Source organism: Periplaneta americana, chromosome 4, assembly GCF_040183065.1.
Source record: "Periplaneta americana isolate PAMFEO1 chromosome 4, P.americana_PAMFEO1_priV1, whole genome shotgun sequence".
NCBI lineage: Eukaryota > Metazoa > Arthropoda > Insecta > Blattodea > Blattidae > Periplaneta > Periplaneta americana.
In genome coordinates this window covers 72,441,505-72,463,733 of record NC_091120.1, presented here as the reverse complement: position 1 = coordinate 72,463,733, position 22,229 = coordinate 72,441,505, and the positions used below count along the sequence as shown (strand labels likewise).

Here is a 22,229-nt window from a genome sequence, read left to right as displayed (position 1 = left end):
TCCGACGGAGTAAGCGCCGTCTTTAATCACTAAGTGATTATTTTTTGCATATCATATATTATGACGATGTACTGAAGTACATATGATATTTCCGTGCAGAAATTCTGCGTCATCATATGATGATGGATGAGTGGAACGGAGAAAAATTCTCTCCGGCACCGGGATTTGAACCCGGGTTTTCAGCTCTACGTGCTGACGCTCTATCTACTAAGCCACACCGGATTCCCATCCCGATGTCGGATCGAATCCTCTCAGTTTAAGTTCCACCTCTTGGTCGGATCCCGGCCACTTAATTACTCATAAAGAGTGCAGCTCTGCACATGAGTGGACATTGTGCCACTGTCATACATCTATGACGCAGTGCATGAGGGTAGGCCACTAGAGGGAACCCAAGAGGTGAAACTTAAACTGAGAGGATTCGATCCGACATCGGGATGGGAATCCTGAGTGGCTTAGTGGATAGAGCGTCAGCACGTAGAGCTGAAAACCCGGGTTCAAATTCCGGTGCCGGAGAGAATTTTTCTCCGTTCCACTCATCCATCATCACTAAATATGAAGTTACGATTGAAGATCCCAAATTATTCTTCACAGTACCTACAAACATTTTAATTCTGCAGTTTTTTTTTTTTTTTTTGCAATTTCAGTCTGTGCCCTGTTGTTAAATCAATAACTTTTTATGTATGTAAATTGTGTAAAACAGTGTTGCTATTAGGCTGTTTTCTGAAACAGTCCCATCCAAATGTATGATGTACAATAACATTTTACCACAGTCTACTATATACAGTCACGAAGCTTGAGTTTTGAGGGTGCTAGAAACAATAGACTGTGACGGTTCTATTTTGCATTGCTGTAATGAGGCGATATTAGCGATCCTAGTGGTGAGCAACTATCTAATGTTTGCATATTTACTACGTATTGAGCTTCGCGACTGTATATACTAGGCTGTGATTTTACTGTTTGTGAACGTTCAGCAATCCAATAAAAACTACTCTCGATTTGGTAACATTCTCATACATGTATACTGAACTATCGAATTGTGTTACGTACAATTTATAGCTATGTTTTCAAATTGGAATAAATGAAGCTACTTCGCTCCTACACGGGAACCTTTGCGAAATTGATTATCATTGTTACAGCACCTCATTGGCAAAACCTTCTTAAGTAAATTAGTTAAATGTTAATATATTCATAATTAAATACACCCTATTTTGTGATTTTTATTCAAGTGATTGCTGGAAATAAAAAAAAAATTGTCATAACTGTATGTTCATATTCTTCATCATCTCAAAATGACTAACTAACACTGAGATTTTTGACGTGTTTTCTTATGTAATGTTATATAGAATATATAAATAAAAGACTAATTTCAAAAATTGTATCAGGGAACAAATAACAGAATGACAGATAGTAAGATGTTTAATTTTGAAATGTTGTTCAAGCGGTGACTAAATTAATTAATGTGGAATTGTGTCATAAACTGACAATCATAGAACCATATCGAAACTACAGTTGCAAACTGGCGATGGGAATTTTCATATCGAGTTTATGCTAAAGTATTTCTGTTACTGAGTATATTAATCTCAGACTCGTAGAACTACAGCGAAAATGAGAACACATTTCCTTTGTTTTATACCATGCATTTCTCAATATTGCAATTACTGTCTAATATGGTTCTTACAAATCGTTATTTTCTTACGGATGGGTTTAATATGCATTTTTATCTACATTCCGTGTTCATTATTGAAGGGCGGAGAAATTTTATTATGCAACATGTGGTTCATTAATTCAGTGACTAACTTATTAGAGTAAATTGAGCAATATAATTGTTTTTGTTTTTATTGAATTTATAAAGCGAAAAATTCACTTTCACGGGATTTGGTTAAAATAGTGTTTTACGACAGAAAAGAAAGAAGTGTAAGAAGATATGACGAATAAGTGTTGTTTAATTTTACACGCAGAATAGAAATATAAATGCGAAATTTGAAAGAAATTGAATGGAATACATTTCACTGATCAAATTTCAAATTTCTTTGCCGTTTTAATATTTAAGATTTACCTTGCGCCCGGGTTACCTGGTTGAGATTTTTTCGGGGTTTTCCTTCAACCCAATATGAGCAAATGCTGGGGAACTTTCGGTGCTGGACCCCGAAATCATTTCACCGGCTTTATCACCTTCATCTCATTCAGACGCTAAATAACCTAATATGCTGATAAAGCGTCGTAAAATAACCTACTTAAAAATTACCTTTCTTGACTAGTTTCGAAGTCTTTTGCTTCATTGTCCAAAGCTTAGTGGAGAGCCATCGCTATCTGGTTTCCTGTTGTGGTGGGATATGTTCATGATTATGTTAAAAAGAGTGTGTGTTTTGAAATTGAGTTGAGTGTTCAGGATCAAAATACACACCCTTTTCGACACAATTATGAACACACCCCACCACAACAGGAAAACAGAGGATAGCGCGGCTCTTCACTAGGCTTTGGAGAATGAAGCACATATTAACACGGTAAAGAAATTGGAAATTTAATCAGTGATATACATATAAGTGTTAAAAGTGTATATAGAAAAATGAGGAATACATATTTTCAAATAGTAGAATAGACTGGAAGTTTGGTAAGATGTGTAACTTTTCTTACTTCGAACTTGGTCTTCTTTTCTTTACAAATAACACCCGAATTCTACGAATTCATTTTATAGAGGGGAACAAAATAACATTAAAGTCCATATAAACGTGAATTTGCAGCTATTGCTAGCCCGGTTCTATATGCAAAAGTGTAAATTGTTTACATTTGCATCCAAAGTTACATTCTTTGGAAATTATCACATAGTCCACGATTTTATATAGACTACATTTTTATGTAAATATGTTTTGCGTGTGTTTTTGTCTAAAATATAAAACATATTTACATTTATATTGCTCTTTAAAGTTCACATTTTAAAGTGAAGTTTTTTGTTCTACTTCATGCTTACTAAAATTTGCCAATCACATATTTAATTTCTATAATATGTGGATATGGAGAAAAGTGGAACCTGTGAAATGGATAGCCAGAAGAAGAAATGAAGCTGTTTTAGATGGAGTGGGTGAAGAAGGAATAATGTTGAAACTGATCAGGGAAAGAAAAAGAAATTGACTGGTCACTGGCGAACAAGAAACTGTTTACTGAAAGATGCACTGGAAGATGTGGTGAAAGGGAGAAAAGTTAAGGCAGAAGAAAATATAAGATAATAGGCAACATTAAGGATTATATGCAGAGACTAAGAGGAAGGCGGAAAAGAGAGAAGATTGGAGAATGCTGGGTTTGCACTAAAAGGTCTGCCCTTGGACAAAAAACTATGAATGAATGAGTGGATGAATGAATGGATGAATGATTGAATAATTGAATGAATGAATGAATGAATGAATGAATGAATGAATGTGTGGATAGCGATAGCATCTTTCAATGTAGGGCGAACTTTCAGGCTTCATTGTAGAAAACGTTCTTCAGCGAGGAAGATAGTTTCCATAGGATGACTCTTCATTACTATACTGCAACAACAGAAACTAAAACAAATTGTTTTTAATTATATTAATATTGTAATTGAACATTAGTCTCTTGAATTTCATTAAATTCTGTACATGATTTCAGCGCCTGTATGGCATATATTGCCGGGCTTTAGCTATAGCCATCCCATTAATTTGTTTCCTTCTGAATAAAGATGTGAAAGATATTATTGTCTTAACCTACTTTATACATAAAGATTTTAAGCATATACAACGTGCGGAGGAAAACGGCGGATACAAAGAGAAAAGATTGTAGTGTAGGAGAAATTTGATCATTCGGTAGGGCCTATACTTATTAATAGAGCCTGGATGTTTGGAAAAATGCTTTTTTTACTGGATAGGGGAAGTAAATCATTATTTTCATAGTTATAAATGTGATGTGGGATAAATAAAAGTGATAGGCAAAATAAAAATTGGCCCTATTTTGCCTTTTTAAAGTGTTTCTTACTAATGCAATAATGCAATACTTTTTTGTCATTTTAAAGCAATATTTCTTGTTTATTTGCAAATATCCAATTAATTATAATGTAATGTGTATGAGATTTAAGTACAGGATGATTCACGAGGATTTACCGTCATTTACGGAGCTTATTTCCGAAGAGATTCTGAGAAAAAATGTCATATAAACATGGGTCCTATTCTCAATATATACAGAGTTACGTTTCGTTATTGGAACGCATTGCTGTGAACGCGTGATCTTGGTCAGCGTGCAGTCAGCAGCCAGCGCGAGCGCTACGGAATTCAAAGATAGCCGTATGCAGTTACGTAGCGCGACGAGTGCCGTTCACAAGCGTGCGGCCAAGTGTACTCAAGTGGACGGCGACATTTTTTAAAATGTGTTGTAAACTCTCCAAGACTGTAAATTAGGATGCAAAATTGAACTGCAAATAATTAAGTCGGTGGAAGCGGTGTGATTTGTAATAATTGTTGTGATAAGTGCGTAAGAATAATGTAATTTTATAGTTAAAAATAAAAAAAAATGTGTGTACGAAGCAACTAAGGAGTTCACAGCACATTTTTAGCTTGGTTTAGTCGACTTCGTTTGCTCCACAACATACCACCACCACTACAACTGACGAATGCAAATGGCAGAATTCAAGATCTACAGTATCTCGTGGGACACTGATAAAGACGCAACACCAGCGTCGAAACGGGCCGTCTGTCCAAGGTATATAACCTTTTTAAATAAATTTTAACGTGTCGACTAAACAATTTTAAGTTTTTAAACAAAGTGTTAACGCGAAGTAGAATCAATGATTTTTAGCTTCATAATACTTGCCAATTAAAATGGAAGTACTTCTGAGTGGTTCATTCTCTATTTATATTATTCTTTTACCGTCAAACTAAAAAAAAACGTATTTTGCAAACAACCTTAAATTAGTGTAACTTTGAAAATATTGAGAATAGGAACTATGTTTATATATATATATATATATATATATATATATATATATATATATTCATATTGCTGAAAATGTCTTCAGAAATAAGTTCCGTAAAGGGTGGTAAATCCTCGTGAATCATCCTGTATATTAAACAATGACTCACTTTACTAACAATAGTAATTAAAAATAATTTAATCTGCTAATAAGCGTTCTTTAATACTATTGGTGTAATATGATTGATGATGGACAATCCACAGTTACAAAATATGACATGTCTTCACGATATCAAAAATCAACTTCATAATTTTAAATATTAAGCCCGTTTTCATAGAAATTGTCACGTAGCATTTTAAATTCTTTGTTTTTATATTTTCAAATCTTACTATTACAATTTTATGCTACTCAAATTTATTATTGTAGGAGAAATAAATTTGAGTGAGGAATAGTCAGTTATTGTCGGGTGAGAGAAGATATAAGACCAGTTAGCTAGAATGCCTAAATTCAGTACACCATTGAAAAGTAAACTCCATGCTTACGTTAGTGAATTTTGTGCCTATGTATTTTCAACCGATGGAACAGTTCTGTTATGTAAGGTTTGTGTAAAGATAGTAAATAACGAAAAAAAGCATTACATAAGTCAGCGTAATTATGTCAACTACGAAATAAAAATGTGAGTTATGTTGATATAATTTAAATTTGTTGATAAAATATATTATGCCTTTTTAAAATTGATAATGCCTCTTTCAAAATTTATTGCGCTTTTTTTTTAGTTTTTATTGCCGCTTTTGCCTGCCTATTTTAACTGTTATAAATACTTAAACATCCGAGCTCTGCTCATTAGTATTACTTTACATAGAAACGTTCAATAATGTAGGTTACAGACCCAGAAAAAAATTTGGGCCACCTGAAATTTCCAAGTTCTAGTGCTTACTGAGCATGCGCAGTATGTTATAACTGAAACTTGGAAAATTGAGGTGACCCAAATTCAGTGGTGTTTGTCCATAACATGATAACTCCAAAAATGAAAGGGCAGCCAAAAAAGAAAAATGTTCTCTTTCGTTTAGTATATCCGTGATATCTCCATCTAATCTTATGTTACTTTCATTCACATTTGAATCAGAAATTTGCAAAAGTGACCAAGTCTATATTTTTTGCAAATTGAGTTTATACCAGTTTCTGGCTCTCCATACACTCACAATCTTCTTGGATTTCAGCATTAAAAATGAACCAGTTCCTATAGAATGTACACATTTAAAATGTGTATCAACATGTTTGGACTGTTATACATCCAGATCCATACAAAGGCTTTTTGTGTTTTCTTAAAATTTACTTTTTCGGACTTAGTCCCTTTTGCAAATTCCTGATTCATTTGTATGTAAACTAGAATTATGATTTGTATAGGAAAATAGAAATGATTGTATCTCAAAACAGGTTTTTTTTTGGAGTTACATGTTTTAAACAAACACCACATAATTTTTTTTCTGCGTCTATACATTTCTTACAAAACATTGCATTGTGGGTGGCAATGTAGGTGATAATAGAGAAAGTATTGTCATTGGAAAAATTCTGTCTGTCCATGTGTTCGTGTATAGCAAATTTTCCAAATCTAATTTTAAAATACCATTCGTATTAACATACTTTTTGCTGTAAACTCTAGATATTAATCTGAAATTTTGGATTGGCGACATAATAATGTAAGTATTAATTTTCTGTCCAACATTTTAGGATACATTATAACCACAATTTTTCGTTTATCACACGTTATTGTGTGTGAAAAAGTCGTATGGTATTGTTACAAACCATTTTCAATAAGTCTCCATATTGTGTTATCAAATAAATAATAACCAATGGCTTTTATGATATTTTATGTGACTCGTTGCCATATTAATCGATTAGTAGAAGATGAATATGAAAGTAATATGTTCAGTAAGTTAGAAGAATTGACTAGATACAAACAAATGAAGAAAGACAGACTTTTTGCAGCGTCAAAGTAGCATATTTGTATGAATAAGACAGTAAGATCTACAGAGTGATTTGAAACTTTGTGCTAAAACTGAAGGAGCTGGAATGCCAGTATGAGAATTCTAAAATAGGAACTCATGGTCTAGGAAGTAATCCAGATTCAGTACAAGCCTCATAATGTCAGGAATTACGTGCTGGACAGCATACCAATGAGGTAATAGTAATTTGTGCAAAAAGTGAAGTATACAAAGATTACATGAACTTAATTTATTGAGTGAGTAAACTTTCTATTGATCCGTGTATATCTTATCATTCAAATACATCCTAAATATTAGACATATTTTGGTTTCACTTAACACACGTTTTCAACTTTACAAATTCGTCTTCAGGTCATTATGATAGGCCTAACATTACATCTATGGAGACATTGTATTATAATGAATATATGTTTCCTTGACATTTTTTTTACGAATAGTACCTAATATAATTATGTCATTTTGAAAGTCTATAGAGATTGATATTAGGTGAGTTTAAATGTTAAAACATCTTGACATTACATTACCGTATTGACTTAATTAAATAACAAATATTATAGGCCTATTAATTGAGATCACCTGTCATTTTTGGTCACTCAATGTGACGTTTGTAATTAAAATTTGCTTGACATGCTTAAAAAGGCTTGTGTACATTTTAATTTGCTATTTAATTACTTTGTTTAGAAATTATGCATTAAAAGTATGTATGTTCCAGAAAATTCGATGAGTTGCAGATCTTTTACATAAAGTAATAAATGAACAACGCTCCATCCATCACCATTTCTCACAGGATAACACATGTAAGTTGGAATTTATAGAGATGTATCTATACTTGAAACACTACATAAAAATTCAAAATTTAAATATAATTCTTCCAGATTCCTCATGTCCTGGCTCGACTGTACTCTTTCTTCTATACAACACCCAACAAATGTATTATGAATCTACTTTACGTAAAAGATCTGCAATCAGATGATGCAAGTGTCTTGGCTAAAAGTGTTTCTGAGTCTTACACCAGTGTCTCGTAAACGATGCTTTTGATATGCCCCGAAAGAAGTAATCAAGATGCATCGAATCAGAGAAGTGAACTGGCCATAGAATTGGATTCTCTCTTCAGATTCAACGCCCGTGTTATGCCAGACTTAGAGCAAGTGTCCAGTGTGCTGATGCTCCGTCCTGTTCCATCCACGTCTGCTGACGCACGATAAATGGCACGTTTTGTAACAGTTCTGGAACAACTTGTAAAAATTCGTTGTAGATCTCCCCAATTTTACGTGGTGACAGGAGGTAAGCTGCATAGCATGATTACATCCTGGCATTATGGGCTATACTCGAGGGTTACTTCGAAGACCAAACTCCTTCACTTTTACAACAACCTCTTGAATCACCCAGTATATCACTGAAGCTATTAACAGAGCTGTTCGTTTTTTTAATTGGTTATTTAACGATGCTTTATCAAGTACGAGTTTATTTAGCGTTGATGGGATTGGTGTTAGATGATATTTGGCGAGATGAGACCGAGGATTCGCCATAGATTACATGACATTTGCCTTATGGTTGGGGAAAACCTCGGAAAAAACCCAACCAGGTAATCAGTCCAAGTGGGAATCGAACCCGCGCCCGAGCGCAACTCCTGACAAATGGGCAAGCGCCTTAGCCGACTGAGCTACGCCGGTGGCTCTGTTTGTTGTTACCTGTGAGATATTTAAAAGGAGTTATACCGCAAAACTAAACTGAATTCTGGAAAATTGGAAAAAAAAAAAGTCGATTGGAATCACGATTTCATAGAGAAAAATCGAATGTTTCTCTAATGGCGAGTATGTTTCTCTGCACTGTTTTCATCATCATACCTACACTGGGTCATGCCTTAGCTTATTGGTAGTTCTGTGGAACCTATGAACAATTTATTGCGTTACTCTTTCAACTAAATAATACTAAGTCCTTATAAAATGTAAATAAATATTTTCCTCGCAGAGTTGTCTTCGTTACTGCTCGTGTAAACAGTGGGGAAAAACTAGTTTTATTGGTAACCGCCGTTTTCCTCATAATCTTAACATTACTTAGTGTTTCTAAACCGCTTGAGGATAGTTCTGTTGGATGTTGCGTTCCAATTGCGTGTACGTCTTTTGCAGATCCTCTGTGTTGATTGCAGTCTCCTCCTCATGAGGAATGGAGGGTAACAAGTTGTCAGGCACCAATGTGTCCAGATCCTCTAGTTGTCGGTAGTATGTGTAGACGCCGGCCCACAGGTAGGTCGAGATCACTGTACAATAATAATAATAATAACAATAATAATAATAATAATAATAATAATAATAATAATAATAATAATACATGTGGAAATCTAATATAATGAGAAAGATTTGCGTCTGGTTTAAAACAAATTCATGGCTGTAGTCGACCAACAAATATTTGAAAATATTACAAATATTGATATTTTAGTACAAAAGTGGTCTGATAGCTGACGTGAGTTGATAGAGAAACTGGCTAGAGATTGGAAGGTCCTGGGTTCAAACTCGAGTGGTGACGGAATTTTTCTCTTTCCAAAACTTTCGCAACAGCTCCGAGGTTTACTCAATGAGTACCGAGCTTTTTTCGCGGTTTAAATATAGTAGAAACGTGGTGCTAACCACACCATCTGATGGTCAAGAAAGCATCGATCTCTACCTCCATGCTCTCCAAATGCCTTCATGTGGAATATACAAAGTGGCCCAATTAACTCTTTCACCTTCGATAGTGTGTGAAATATTTCAGATATACAAAAACCGACAATTACAAGTTAAATTACATTGGAGGGGACATCTGATACACGTAATGTATTTTTGTACATAAAATAATTTTCAATATATTAGAGTCAACTTTCTTGTTTTAAATGGGAATCAGCTATATTTTGTGTTGCAAATGTTGCGTTAGCTCTGTCTAATAACAACTAGCTACTTTACGACTGTTTAAATGTCACCGGTAAGCATAAACACAAGCAATGTCTGACCAAGGATCGAACAGAAGGAGGATAATTCTGGTAGGCATGTGCGTCAATTAAATCACAATGTAGTGTACATTTTAATACTATGAAAATGTTGAGACATAAAAGTAATGTACAATAAAAATAAACAATATTATTGTCAAGAAAAACAAAAAACAAAATCTCCGGTGTGCAATCAGATTTCTCGCCGATGTCTTATCGTTCAATTGTCCAGTACAGAACTGGGTTGTCTTGGGTAGTGTACAGTACTATAGGTGTGTTCGATGTTCATTTACGTCAACATTATGAACTAGACGTAAAGAAGGGTGCGTCATACTTGTTCATGTTTACTCTTACCAGTGACATTCAAATCGTCTGTAAAGTAGTCATTTGTTATTAGACAGAGCTAATGAAAGATATTTGAAATACAAAACATAGTTGGTTCCCATAAAAAGAAAAATAAAGTTGACTCTAATATCTTCAAAATTATTTCATGTACAAAAAATACATTACGTGTATCAGATGTCCCCTTCGATGTAATTTAACTTGTAATTGTCAGTTTGAGTATATCTAAAATATTTCACAAGCTATCAGAGGTGAAAGAGTTAAGTGGGCCACTCTGTATAAGGCATACTTTTAGTACCTTCGCCTTTAATGCGGGTATAAATAGATGAGAAAACTAGATTTTACACATGAATGGAAAGTCATAAAATGTAGTCAGAAAAGAGATCATAAACTGTTTTCTGAATATTATGGCAAATTCATGCTCGTAATTAATACCAATTCCGTCTTTGTCAATAATACTTTGAAGCCTCATTCTGATGAAGAATATATATAAGAATTTTATTGGCTTTCAAAATCCCTAACACATGTAACAAATGGTACTATCGTGTATAAAAGTCAGTTATTCAATGTTGCGTATAATTAGGTTAAGAGCAATAGATCCACTTTGTACTGTGCCATGACTGCATGATCATGCGTCATACTTTGAGTTTCTGGTACGGAATGCGTTATGATTTAGGTCTTCAAGGGAAGAGATTATTTTGTCATAAAAATTCTGCCAAAGTATCGGACCGATGCTCAAGCGTCATCGTGAGGAAAGTGTGGAGCTGGAATAAACAGGGTAATCCGGTTTAGGAAACCAGCTTGAACGGGTAGAGAGGATCAACGTTCACGTCATAATCTCAAGGTCGCGCATCCAACTTGGGCATCACTGGTTTGGAACCACAGAGAGAGTTGTGCACTATACGCTGCATACATTAATTTGAAAAATAGATTACCGTCTTAAATGAAAAGTGAATAAAGTCTTTTTTTTTAAATTTCCTCTACAGTCTAGTAAGATAGTGGTTAGTTAGTTCACAGCAAGGATCATATAATTGAATACAATGTAATGACACTTTTAAACCTAATTTTTAGTTTGTGAATATCTATTTTGAAATTGGTAATTCATAATTCTCTTTATAAATAAGAGATAGAGAAAAATTAAGTTCTAATAGTATCGTGAGGGACGGCATATTTCCAGCAGTGAAAACTCTGTGTCCTAGTGAAAATTTTGTCTTTCGAGAGAAGACAAAGAATTGGCAAGTACCAAACCCTAAAAAATCTGTAATTAAAAAATTGTCGTTTTAAAGGTGTGCTAATAATTTTAAATTTCATGTTTATTTAACTTACATAGAACAAAACCTCCTACTATCACCACCAAGACTGCCCAGCCCACTGCACCAAGGATGACAAGGACGATTGTAACTATGATGATTACCAGCGCTAAGAACAGCAGGATCAAATACTGCGTCAGCACGAAGGGTACCATGAAAATGGGTTTGTCCTGTGAAACATAACAAAAAATCACAAACATGACACTGAAACTGTTTTCTGCAGGTCCAGAATGGTTCACTTAACATTATGAATATTATATTTTGCATATACAGAATAACAAAATATGGGGCAAAACTTCAGGATTGGACTACTCATATGTAGAGCAGAAAAACAGGTTATAAGCATATGGATCTTGAAAGGCTTAATTTCTGAATTATCGATAAATTTGTTTTAAGTATGATACTCTTTCTTGTTATTCCCTTATGTAAATTGTTCGAAATGTCCACATCCTGTCTGAATACAAGGAGTCTCATTCAGTTTCAAATACGCTCCGCAATTCTTTGTATGGTGCGTATTGTTTGACAGACTGCCACAATTCGGCCATGAAGATTTTCTGCATCATCCATAGCAGTCGAATAACCAACGATTTCAAGTTCTCGTACAGGAAGAAATCCAGCCCAGGTCGATGGTATTTAGTGTGCTTAAGTGCTGCAGGCTCATGTCAGTAGATTTACTGGTCGTCGTTAAATAAAACATAATTTTAATTTAACACTGTAGTGTATTTTATTTCATATTCATACACTCTATTGAAATCGAAGTACTGCACATAGCGATGTAACATGGGAAACTAATTATTTGTATATATGAGCAGTTCAGAGCAAAAGTGGTGTAAGTCAAAATTTGGTAATGAGGTTTAAAGTAAAAATTCTGTAAAATACATCGCAAAGTAGGAATTAATATGTCTTTCTTGCTATCTACTGACTAATAATAGTTTAAATAAATTGAATATTAATTGCTACTTTGGGCTGTATTTTACAGAATGTTTACTTTAACCCTCATACACCACTTCTGCTCTGAACGGTTCATATTATATTCCCTCTATATTTCACAGCTAAAGTTTATTCTTTGTATATATTTTTGTACTTCTAATAGTGTGCCATTCATTGGATAGTTAATCTGCGTTTTCGGTTCGCAACGCATCACTATTTAATTGGCTTTCGTGCTACATATGAAACGTTCTTGTATGTTAAATTTTAATGTACTGTATGCTTTTCTTTTGAAAGTATGAAAATGATCACGAAACAAGTTGTAACGAAAAAATAAATAAAGGTTTGAATTGTAAAATGATGATAATTCTGGGGTTTGTTAATCATTAACCTCTAGAAAGGCAAGGTTTTGGTTGTGGCAGATTCTTTACCATTACTGTGTTCATATCAAAGTCTGATTAGTGTAATATGTTTCTAGTCAGCGATGTATGCAATGGAGGGAGAAAGGAACTGGACACCATACCCAATTACATCTGACTTAGTTGCTTCATGAGTGATGTCTTATTGGTGTTATTTATGAGGTTCAGGCCTGTTTTTGAACAGTTGACTAAACAACTACTATGTTGATTTCAATAGCAGACGAATTCAAATGGAGTGTTATAATTATTGTATGATCTAATAGTTACGTGTAAGTAGTTATATAAATATCACATTATTTTATTGATGCACGAGAATTTTGCAAATCGTTACTTACAGTGAGGCTAATTTAATCTCCATGGCTAGAGCACTTACCTTCCAAACACCATAAAGCAATAGTCCAGCCGTCAAAGAATGCAATATGCCCGAAGTGAATCTTCCGACATAGAACTCTCTGCTTTCTGTAACAATGTGCATAATTAAGGGATAGATTTTACAAATCCTTCATCCATTTACAGGAGTAAACAAGTCAAAATAATTAGATACATTTTATTGGTAATCGTTGAAGCTCGATGAACATAAGTTAGTTACCGTATATAACTACTTATTACTGATGGATTCTAAAATTATGGATAAGGAAATAAATGCAGAAATATAGGCCTACAAGATGTAACAAAAAAATATAAATGAAAATTTGACAGTAAGAAATAGGTAGGAAATTTATTTTGTATCTATATTCTTCAATATTTTAATAAAAAAAAGTTTACATTTAATACATGAAATGCTGAGAACTAGAACCCAAAGACTTCTTATTCTAGTTAAGGACTGGGGTTTTGGGAAGGATAATTTGAACAGAAATGTACCATATTGTTCGAATTTTTTCAGGATAGCAAATGACTGTTAAGAACAAGCGAAATACATCGACTTTCAGCGAACATTTATCAGAAGGAAATTATAATCAAGCGGAATATGTATGATAAGACTTTCTTGTGGTAAATTCTAACGTACCTTGTTTACATGTTTCGACCTTTTATGGGTCATCTTCAGAACTGGTCGTTGCTAGACTTGGCGAGTCTTGTTTTGTTTCCTGTGAGGGTGTGTTCGTGTGGTGTAAAGTGGAGTCAAGAAAGTCTTATCATACATATTCCGACGTGATACAGTGGTAAACGTTGTGTAATCAAGATGTATAATCAAGCACCCAAGTAGTCAAATCACTCTCCAACATCTCACAATATTTTTACGCACCAAATGTTATGAAATGGTTTAATAACACTTCACTATACAGTAAGCAATCTGAAACGGTAATCTCTATTCAGCGGTCATCCAAATGAACGATGATTTATTCTGCAAGCGATTTAATTTTCAATAAATATCGTGTCAATATTTCTCATTTCAGTAGTTACCTCGACGGTCGAGGGCGTCTTCACAACTTATATAGGCCGATTATATGAGTTTTTAGTCTTTCACGTTGATTGTGATTGAAATTAGACTTTTGGGTAATCCACTGTGTTCTGGAACTTGACATTTCTAATAATACAAAGGGAAGACGTAAGGGAGAATATAGCAAATGGAATGTGATAAAAAAAACGAAATTTAAATAAGAGCCACAATAGAAAAAACTATGATAATAAATTTAATCTGCTGATCAAGAGTAGTGATGGCGAAAAAAGTCTATGTATTATATTGTTTATAAAACAGTGGCAGAGAAAAGGGCTTAGAATTGGAGGGAATCTGAATTGAAGAAGTGCAATTTTAGTTTATTTTTACAACTTGATAATGTCCGATAGAGAGTTCCAAAGGTGAGCTGCACAGACAGTGAAAGATGAAGAGTGAAGTATGTTCCATGTTTAGGAATGGATGGTGTGTTACGGTGTTGTGAACAAATTTTGAAAACGAGAAGCTAAATAGCTGAGGTTAGAGTTCTGTGGAATATTAAAGAGTAAGATAAGATAATGAATGATTCTTCCTTCTTTGAGACTGACCCAGGACAGCATATTAAGTGGAAGTGAGAAACGGTCAGATCTGCGGAGGTTGTAAATAAATCGGACAAAAGTAATATGTGTGCTAACGGAAGGAGATTTCGGATACTTTTTAGTTTGTGAATTTTCATAAAAGATATTTATTGATCGTTTATCAAGACTGTTCCACAATAAGAGATGACATAAAACAGCGAATCCGGGAGACTTGCCAGTCACTTGACCACGCCGAAGTGTTACGAGTCACTGACAATGTTAGAAGGAGAGTACGGGTGTGTGCTGCTCAGAACGGCAGACAGTTTGTACATTTATAAAAATTAATGGAATTGTCCAGTCTTTCAGTAAAATGTCAACATTAATTGTCTTGTTTACATTTTCGTCTTTTAACATTTCTTAATATTGATGACATTATCTTTTTGTACGTTTTCTCATTGAAAGAGTAGGAATTGGTAAAACATTTCCTATGAAAGTTGTTTCTTTTGAAGAGCTCTATCAAATGGTACCTTATTTGACCCAGACTCCCATTTGAAATTTTAAAGTGATACGCCACTGACCCTACTTCCTGTTAGAGCTGAGCTCAAGTGAAAGTTTACATGTGGTTTAGTCATAAATGTTTCTTCTCGAAAATTTTATTGTACTAGTTCCCGAAATAAATGGCTTACGTGTGATCCGAATCACCCATTGCCTTTTCGTACGTTTTCCCATTGAAAGAATAGGAATTAATAAAAACGTTTCCTATGAAAGTTGTTTGTTTTGAAGGTCTCTATTAAATGGTACCCTATTTGACTCAGACCCCCATTTGAAATTTTGAAGTGATACTCCACTGACCCTACTTCCTGTTAGAGCTTATTGATTAAATTAAGCTCAAGTGAAAGTTCACATGTGGTTTTGTATAAATATTTTTTTCTCGAAACTTTTAATGCACTAGTTTCAGAAATAAATGACTGTTACGGGTGGTCTGAATCAATCTGTATACATATAAAGTTGGAAAATATAATTCTTAGTTGCAGGATAAATGGTTAATGGAAAAAAGATGTAACTTACTATTTATGATGTTGATGTAAAAGATCTAGTGCTGCAATAAAAAGGTGTAAGACATTTTAATAATACATTAGGCGCGAATGAGTGTCAGTCATTTACCTAGATTGATTTCCATGTAACGCATTTCGTACTTCTCCTGTTTGTAGTAGCACAGACTGGTGAATGCTTCAAGGCTCTGGATAAGCTCGGTTATCTGCGATGGAAAAGAGGACGTTCTAAATCTAATAAAAATTTTACATTAATAGATGAAAATATCTTAACTTATTTGGTTATTTGTCATTGAATAAAATGCACAAAAATAAAAGTTTATAGAGTCTTAAATTTAGGCACAATTGCCTGGTACCTCCTAAGACTGATTATGTAGATTAATAGAATAAGTATGATTTAAATTTCAGCAAATACAGCTGCTGGATACATAATTGACACCACAATAAGATCTGATATGTCCGAAAACTAGCCCAATGACACCCATAATGAAAAAGCGTAATTTACGAACTTGCAATTTCATACTTCTTAGACAAATACCATCTATCGTCCTAGAATTAATTGATCTAGAAAGGAACAATACCTAGAACCTTTGTAACACCCTACAGAAAATTCGGACTGACAAGTGAGTTTATTATTCATTAGCTATGTCTGCCCTTAAAGGTTCATTGACTATTCTTAAAAATCATTTATACAGTATCGAAATTAATCTTCAATATTCTTTCCTTGGCATGCGCTATTAATCTTTACTGCGCTACTACTGCATTTCGGCATTTTTTCTAACATGACTTTATTAATTCATATTCTTACTTAAGGTTATTATTCTTTACTGTCTGATTGTTGTTGTTTAGTCAACTGTCTGAAGACGGGTTTGAACCTGACACCAATATGACATGACTCATGGGACAACTAAGCCAGGAGGTAATAGAGGTAGGGTTGCCAGTTCCTTTCCCTCTGCATTGCATACATCGCTTACTAGTAACATATTACACTAATCAGACTTCAGATGTATACAAGCAATTGAAAAGTGTGGTCCTTAAATGCGTGGAGTGCATTTTTATGAAAGAATGGGCAAGTTTTTTTTATCTACAAGTCTATGAACTAAGCGAGTTTTCAACTGACATGACAATAACACAGACAATTATTGGCGTTGTTTTGGAAGAAAACAAGCTTAAAATATGTCAATACTCTTAATGTGAAAATAATTTATTTCATTCAAATGTAGAAGAAACATTTAAAAAGGAAAACGAAGAAATCTGATATTGCTGAGCTTAATGGTGTATTTTGTAGTTGAAAGTCCATTTTTCAATCATGTTTTTGAATACTACGTTTCATTTTTGTGTATGCGGTATTAGCAATGGAAAGGGAGGGGTAGACGACTGCCGAAATAATCGCAGTTGGGTTTCAAGATTGCAGGCCTATCATATTCGTGTTCTGACTGCCTCCACACGTTGGGCGGGAAACATGAATGTAATAATAATTACTTCGATCTGTATTGATTTTTTTAAAATTATGTTTAAAAAGCTAGAGAATTTCGTGTTAAATTAATGCTCTTACTTTCTGTAAAGCTACTTTTTAAACTTAAAACATTTAACAACCCCACATTAAGACTTGTCCAGCACTTTCATCTGTCAGCTTTGTGGATAGGTACTGGGAGGCCAGAGAAAGAATGCAGCAATGCTGACATCCTCTCCTTCATAGTTTCACTTGCACAGTGTTCACTTTATTTCGTTTTATTTCCTTTTAGTTTTTATCGCCATTGTACGGCCAATGACTCTAGTCAAGTGCCACTGCATTGAATAAAAAAAAAACATTTAACAACTGATTTTATGAAATGCGAAAAAATTCAACAAACGGTTCGGGCGAACCAGCTGAATGACATCGCTGGTGTGAGGGCTAGATACGTTTCGAATTAAATTCTCTTCCTTTTTCTGTGCCTTATTTTGTTTTGTTTGAAACAGTGTCACTATCTGAACTTCTCATTGCTCAAAATTCAAATCTCCTAGTTCTAGTCCTGAAGATTGAGTTTTTTTTGGAAGGCTATTGATATTTCCACAAAAAATAGAAGTGCATTGAGGTGGTAAAAACAAAACTTTGAGAGATTATCTTTCACGTGAAAAAAACAGAACTAAGATATCTCGTTTCATTATTTAGTTATTTACATCTGAAGTTGTAAAGATAATTTATGGACACGGTGTATTATTTCTAAGTGTCTTAAATATTAGTTCGTGCATTTTATAACTGAACATATGAACATATCTAAGCAGTGATGAGCAACTAGTAAATATACACATTAAACAGCACTTACCAGAGCCAACGTAGCTATGACTGCGGTCCCGGTCTTGAGGTTGCAGGAACAGCAAATCAGATTGTATTTTGGCACCAGAGGCACACATTTCATAGTCAGCACCATTGTGCGGAGCTGTGAACAGTAGTAGAGTTAGTTATCAGTGTCACTCTCTCTATATATCTTTCTCCCCCTCTGTATATAAATTATAAATTTGTTTGCTTCATACTGCACAATTTTAGATTACTTAAACTTAGAAATTTTGTATGCAAAAGTTAAATTTAAAAAATGGTTATTGCCAATAAAATAGTACGTGTAAAATGCGAATTTTAATATATTTCCAGTCAATTGGAAGAATAAACACTAAATTAATGGCGTGTAAAAATAATCAATAAATTTTTTTTTTGTAAAATTGATAAGGGTAAGTAATTTTTTAGAATTCGTGTATACTATTCACGAATATGACATTGAAAGTTTCTTCACGTAACATTTTTTCAGATATATTTTTAATCAATGAACGGTATAAAAACTGATCTACATTGAACCCGGTTCTTTCCTTTAATTACGTAATATTTTCGTTCATTTAAAATGCCATTTAAAATATACTTTCACTTTTGTGGATTAATTGAGTGCCATCGTCGAAGAAGTTTATTATTTGATTACCCTTATTATGCTCTTGCACACAGGAGTAGCATTATATCTGGCGATTACCGATAGTGAGAAAGGAAAGGAAATGATATACTATTGTAACAGTTAGTATTAGTTGTGGAAGATTTGTGTAAAAATTCTCCAAATAGTTATGTTTGTAGTTAATTTGGGGCGACACAAGTTGGGTCTCGAGAAAAATGTGGTGCTTCTCTAATTCATAGTTTGGATCCCAGGATTTCGTAGAGTAAATCAGATTATATTTAGTAGGGGATTCTAAATAATACACCATTCCCATATAGAACTCTTACAATTTATTATATCGATTACATCAATACTTTTTTTTACTATTGGCGGGTACTTGATTCTATGTAATTCACCCATATGAAGCCAGATGTGTAGACTAATTTACCAACAGAGTCGTCGCCATAAGATGTTGGTCAACGCTACAACCGCGATGAGCTAGGATGATGATGGAGACTTGTTGGGATGCCGGAGCTCTCACAGAAATCCTCTGTTACCTGGACCACGGGCTTGTCCAATACAAGTTATAAATCGGTGGAAAGCCGGGAATCGAACACGGGTCCACAGGATTACAAGTTCAGCGCTGAAACCACTATACCTCCGTAGCAGCCGATCAATTAAAAGTAATGTAATAAGAGGAGTGTTGTTTTTAATTTGGTTTTCAAGTGGGTGATTTGTGTACTGTGAAGTTATGTCAGTTTTTGCAGAACGATATTTATCTGTGATGGAAAACTGTTCTATCTATCTAGACATAGTGCTTTCAATTCTTTGAAATGAAGCGTGTGTTCAGATAGTGACAGAGAGTAGATTTATTCCTCAGTCTGTTACAAAAAGAAGACTCTGAATGTAGACACGGAGATGTGTGCCAGGTAACGGAAGGAGTAACAGACGGGCGGGTACAAAGACACGTACCGCTATACTATGGATTTATGCCAGCGGTCATCAGCACACTGCACCCCCTCGGGCTAGCGTCTCTTACCCTCGGAGAAGAGACTGCACTTTAGTGCATCCGTGGCTGCTGGTGGCTATGCTCTCTACCTCTTCCGCGTTGCTCTGCTTACCCTTTATCCATTTCAGCGTATGCAAACGACCACTGCTTTATGCGATTGAATAGTACAAAGTAAATAATGTATTTATTTGTAATAATACTAGTAAGTTAGTTCAAGAAAATGTCAATCGCAGCATGATAAAAGCAATAAATTATTTCGAAACGCTTAAAACTTAAAAAAGATAATGTGTCATTTTCGTGACTAATGCACAGTGCGATCGAGAAGTCTCTCCGCATTACTTGTATAGCCCGTGGCGGGAAGAGAATCCACTAAGCCAGGGATACAGAACTGGCGAGAGAGGGGTGTAAAGCATGGGGAAAGAGTTGGTTTCCCGTCCAAAATCCACCGGTGTTGAATGACGTATCTGTGGCCCATATGCAATCACATAACACAGACACTAAAAATAAATCCCCTCCCCTACCAAGTCAATGACGCAGGGGTGGAAGGAAGGGGTGAGTGACGTAACGCCACAATTGTCGCCCAGTTCTGCAAGCCTGCACTAGGCAGAGAATTCGAGTGGTAGCACTGTCCGCTAAAGGTGCGTTTTCCTCTGTGCGACTATTGCAATGATCGTTCAACGATGATCGTGCAACGATAATCGTCGAGCACTATTTCTTTGTATTTCCTATGGAGCTGTTTTCCTCCGAGCGACTGCCGCTAGAGTCGTTAACGACGATCCTACGTCTTGAATAGTCGTTCAGGAAAAGGTTGAATATAATCGTCAGTCGCTAACGTTTATTGTGAGAAAGACGTGTATCATGGCTCCTTCGTTTTCTGACGCTGATGATGAAATTTTTCTCGAGGAAGTGGCGAATCATCCGTCACTGTGGCAGCTGTCACATGCGTTCTACAAAGGGTCAAGGACAATTTATGGGCTGAGTTTGTTAATAAAGTTGGAAAATTAAGTTATTAAGTTATTTAAATTTTTGATACAGTCTCTCTTCATTTTTGAGCTCAAGCAGACTGTGTTTTTTTGGCTCTTTTCATCCCATACGTAAGGAGAAATATTTCGTCGTCTTCCATCTCCTCAATCAAAAGGCATTTAAGTAATCTTTTATGTCTACTTATTAAACTCATTCTGTTAAACACAATCTTCCTTTAGAACAGCCGTGGCGAAAATGTAACTCACGAGCACATTGTGGCTCGCAATGATAGCTATGCGTTTCTCTTGCTTCCTACCTTCTCCAACCCCCACCCTCTCACTCACTGGAGTGAAACTCCGTTCCATTTGTATTTGTCTCTGACCTGCGTGTGGCGTATCGTAGCAATGTCTCTTTCGAAACCAGGTACCTCTACAAAAACGAAAGTTTCAAAGTGGGATGGGAGGACGCATTTTTTTGCTGCCAGTATGATGAGAATATTAAATGTATGATTTGTTCATAAGTATTACGAGGAAAACGGTTATGTAACATAAAACGGCATTATACCACATGTTACTCATGAAACATTAAAAGGTTAAGCGTTATTATTATTATTATTATTATTATTATTATTATTATTATTAATATTATTATTATTATTATTATTATTATTATTATTATTATTATTATTTCCTCTGTACGTCGATCAGCAGATGTACGAATAATACGGTTATATCTCCAATTTAAACTCACAGATTTACAACGTAATGTTAAATAAAAGTTATATGTAAGGACTTGAAAATGTTAAACGTTTAAAATCTTTGCCAAAAAAATAAATATCCGAAGCTTCGTTCATTCGTTTGCTCTGTTGAAGCCATGTTCGCTATAATTTACGTTTGTGAAAAATTATTTTCAACAATGAAAATAGTAAAAACCAAATTTAGATCACGACTGACAGACAAATACCTTCATGATCAACTACGACTGGCAGTAAATGACATAATTCCTGATTTTGAAACTCTGTCGCAGAGACATTCTGAAGGCAGTTAATTTTTGGTTGTGATAATGTGTCCTATGTTTTCTTATTCATTTCTTTCTTCGTTACACGTACTAAACATCAGTTTGTAGCCTTGTACTGTATAAAATTACATTTGAGTGCTTGACTAAGGAAAATGAAAATCCGTTAATAAGTCAGACAGTTGCTTCACTTCACCTTCGGGTGTCTGCCTCCCTCCATAGGTGTTATGCACGTTGCAGGTTACACAGTAGCTAGGCGCACGATCACATTTTCGCCGCGGCTGCTCTAGAACGATGCGATTCCGAATGAAAACACGCGACTAGTGAAAAATCAACAAATCGTAGACGCTCCGAGCAAAATGGTAACCAACGATTATCGTTCAACGTTTCATCGTTCAACAATAATCGTTGAACGATCATCGCAATAGTCGCACCGAGGAAAACGTACCTTTAGCATGTGATG

At 34.8% G+C, this 22,229-nt stretch overlaps 1 protein-coding gene across 1 annotated transcript; it reads right to left on the bottom strand.

Moving 5' to 3' along the window:
- Positions 1–5,157: 5,157 nt before the first annotated feature.
- On the bottom strand, positions 5,158–18,300 carry LOC138698836 (uncharacterized). Its single transcript, XM_069825053.1, has 5 exons — positions 18,193–18,300; positions 15,999–16,092; positions 13,258–13,343; positions 11,555–11,708; positions 5,158–9,184 (listed from the first exon to the last, which is right to left on the bottom strand). The coding sequence occupies exons 1-5, from the start codon at positions 18,295–18,297 to the stop codon at positions 8,991–8,993; spliced, it is 633 nt and encodes a 210-aa protein (XP_069681154.1). The 5' UTR covers positions 18,298–18,300; the 3' UTR covers positions 5,158–8,990.
- Between the last annotated feature and the right edge of the window lie 3,929 nt (positions 18,301–22,229).

What these genes read in the sequence shown, in the direction of transcription:
- LOC138698836 (XM_069825053.1), bottom strand. Translation starts at nt 18,297, where the DNA reads ATGGTGCTGACTATGAAATGTGTGCCTCTGGTGCCAAAATACAATCTG. An exon ending in TTACATGGAAATCAATCTAG is followed by an intron (nt 13,344 to 15,998) that starts GTAAATGACTGA and finishes ACATTGTTACAG; the next exon opens with AAAGCAGAGAGTTCTATGTC. An exon ending in TGCTTTATGGTGTTTGGAAG is followed by an intron (nt 11,709 to 13,257) that starts GTAAGTGCTCTA and finishes TATGTTTCACAG; the next exon opens with GACAAACCCATTTTCATGGT.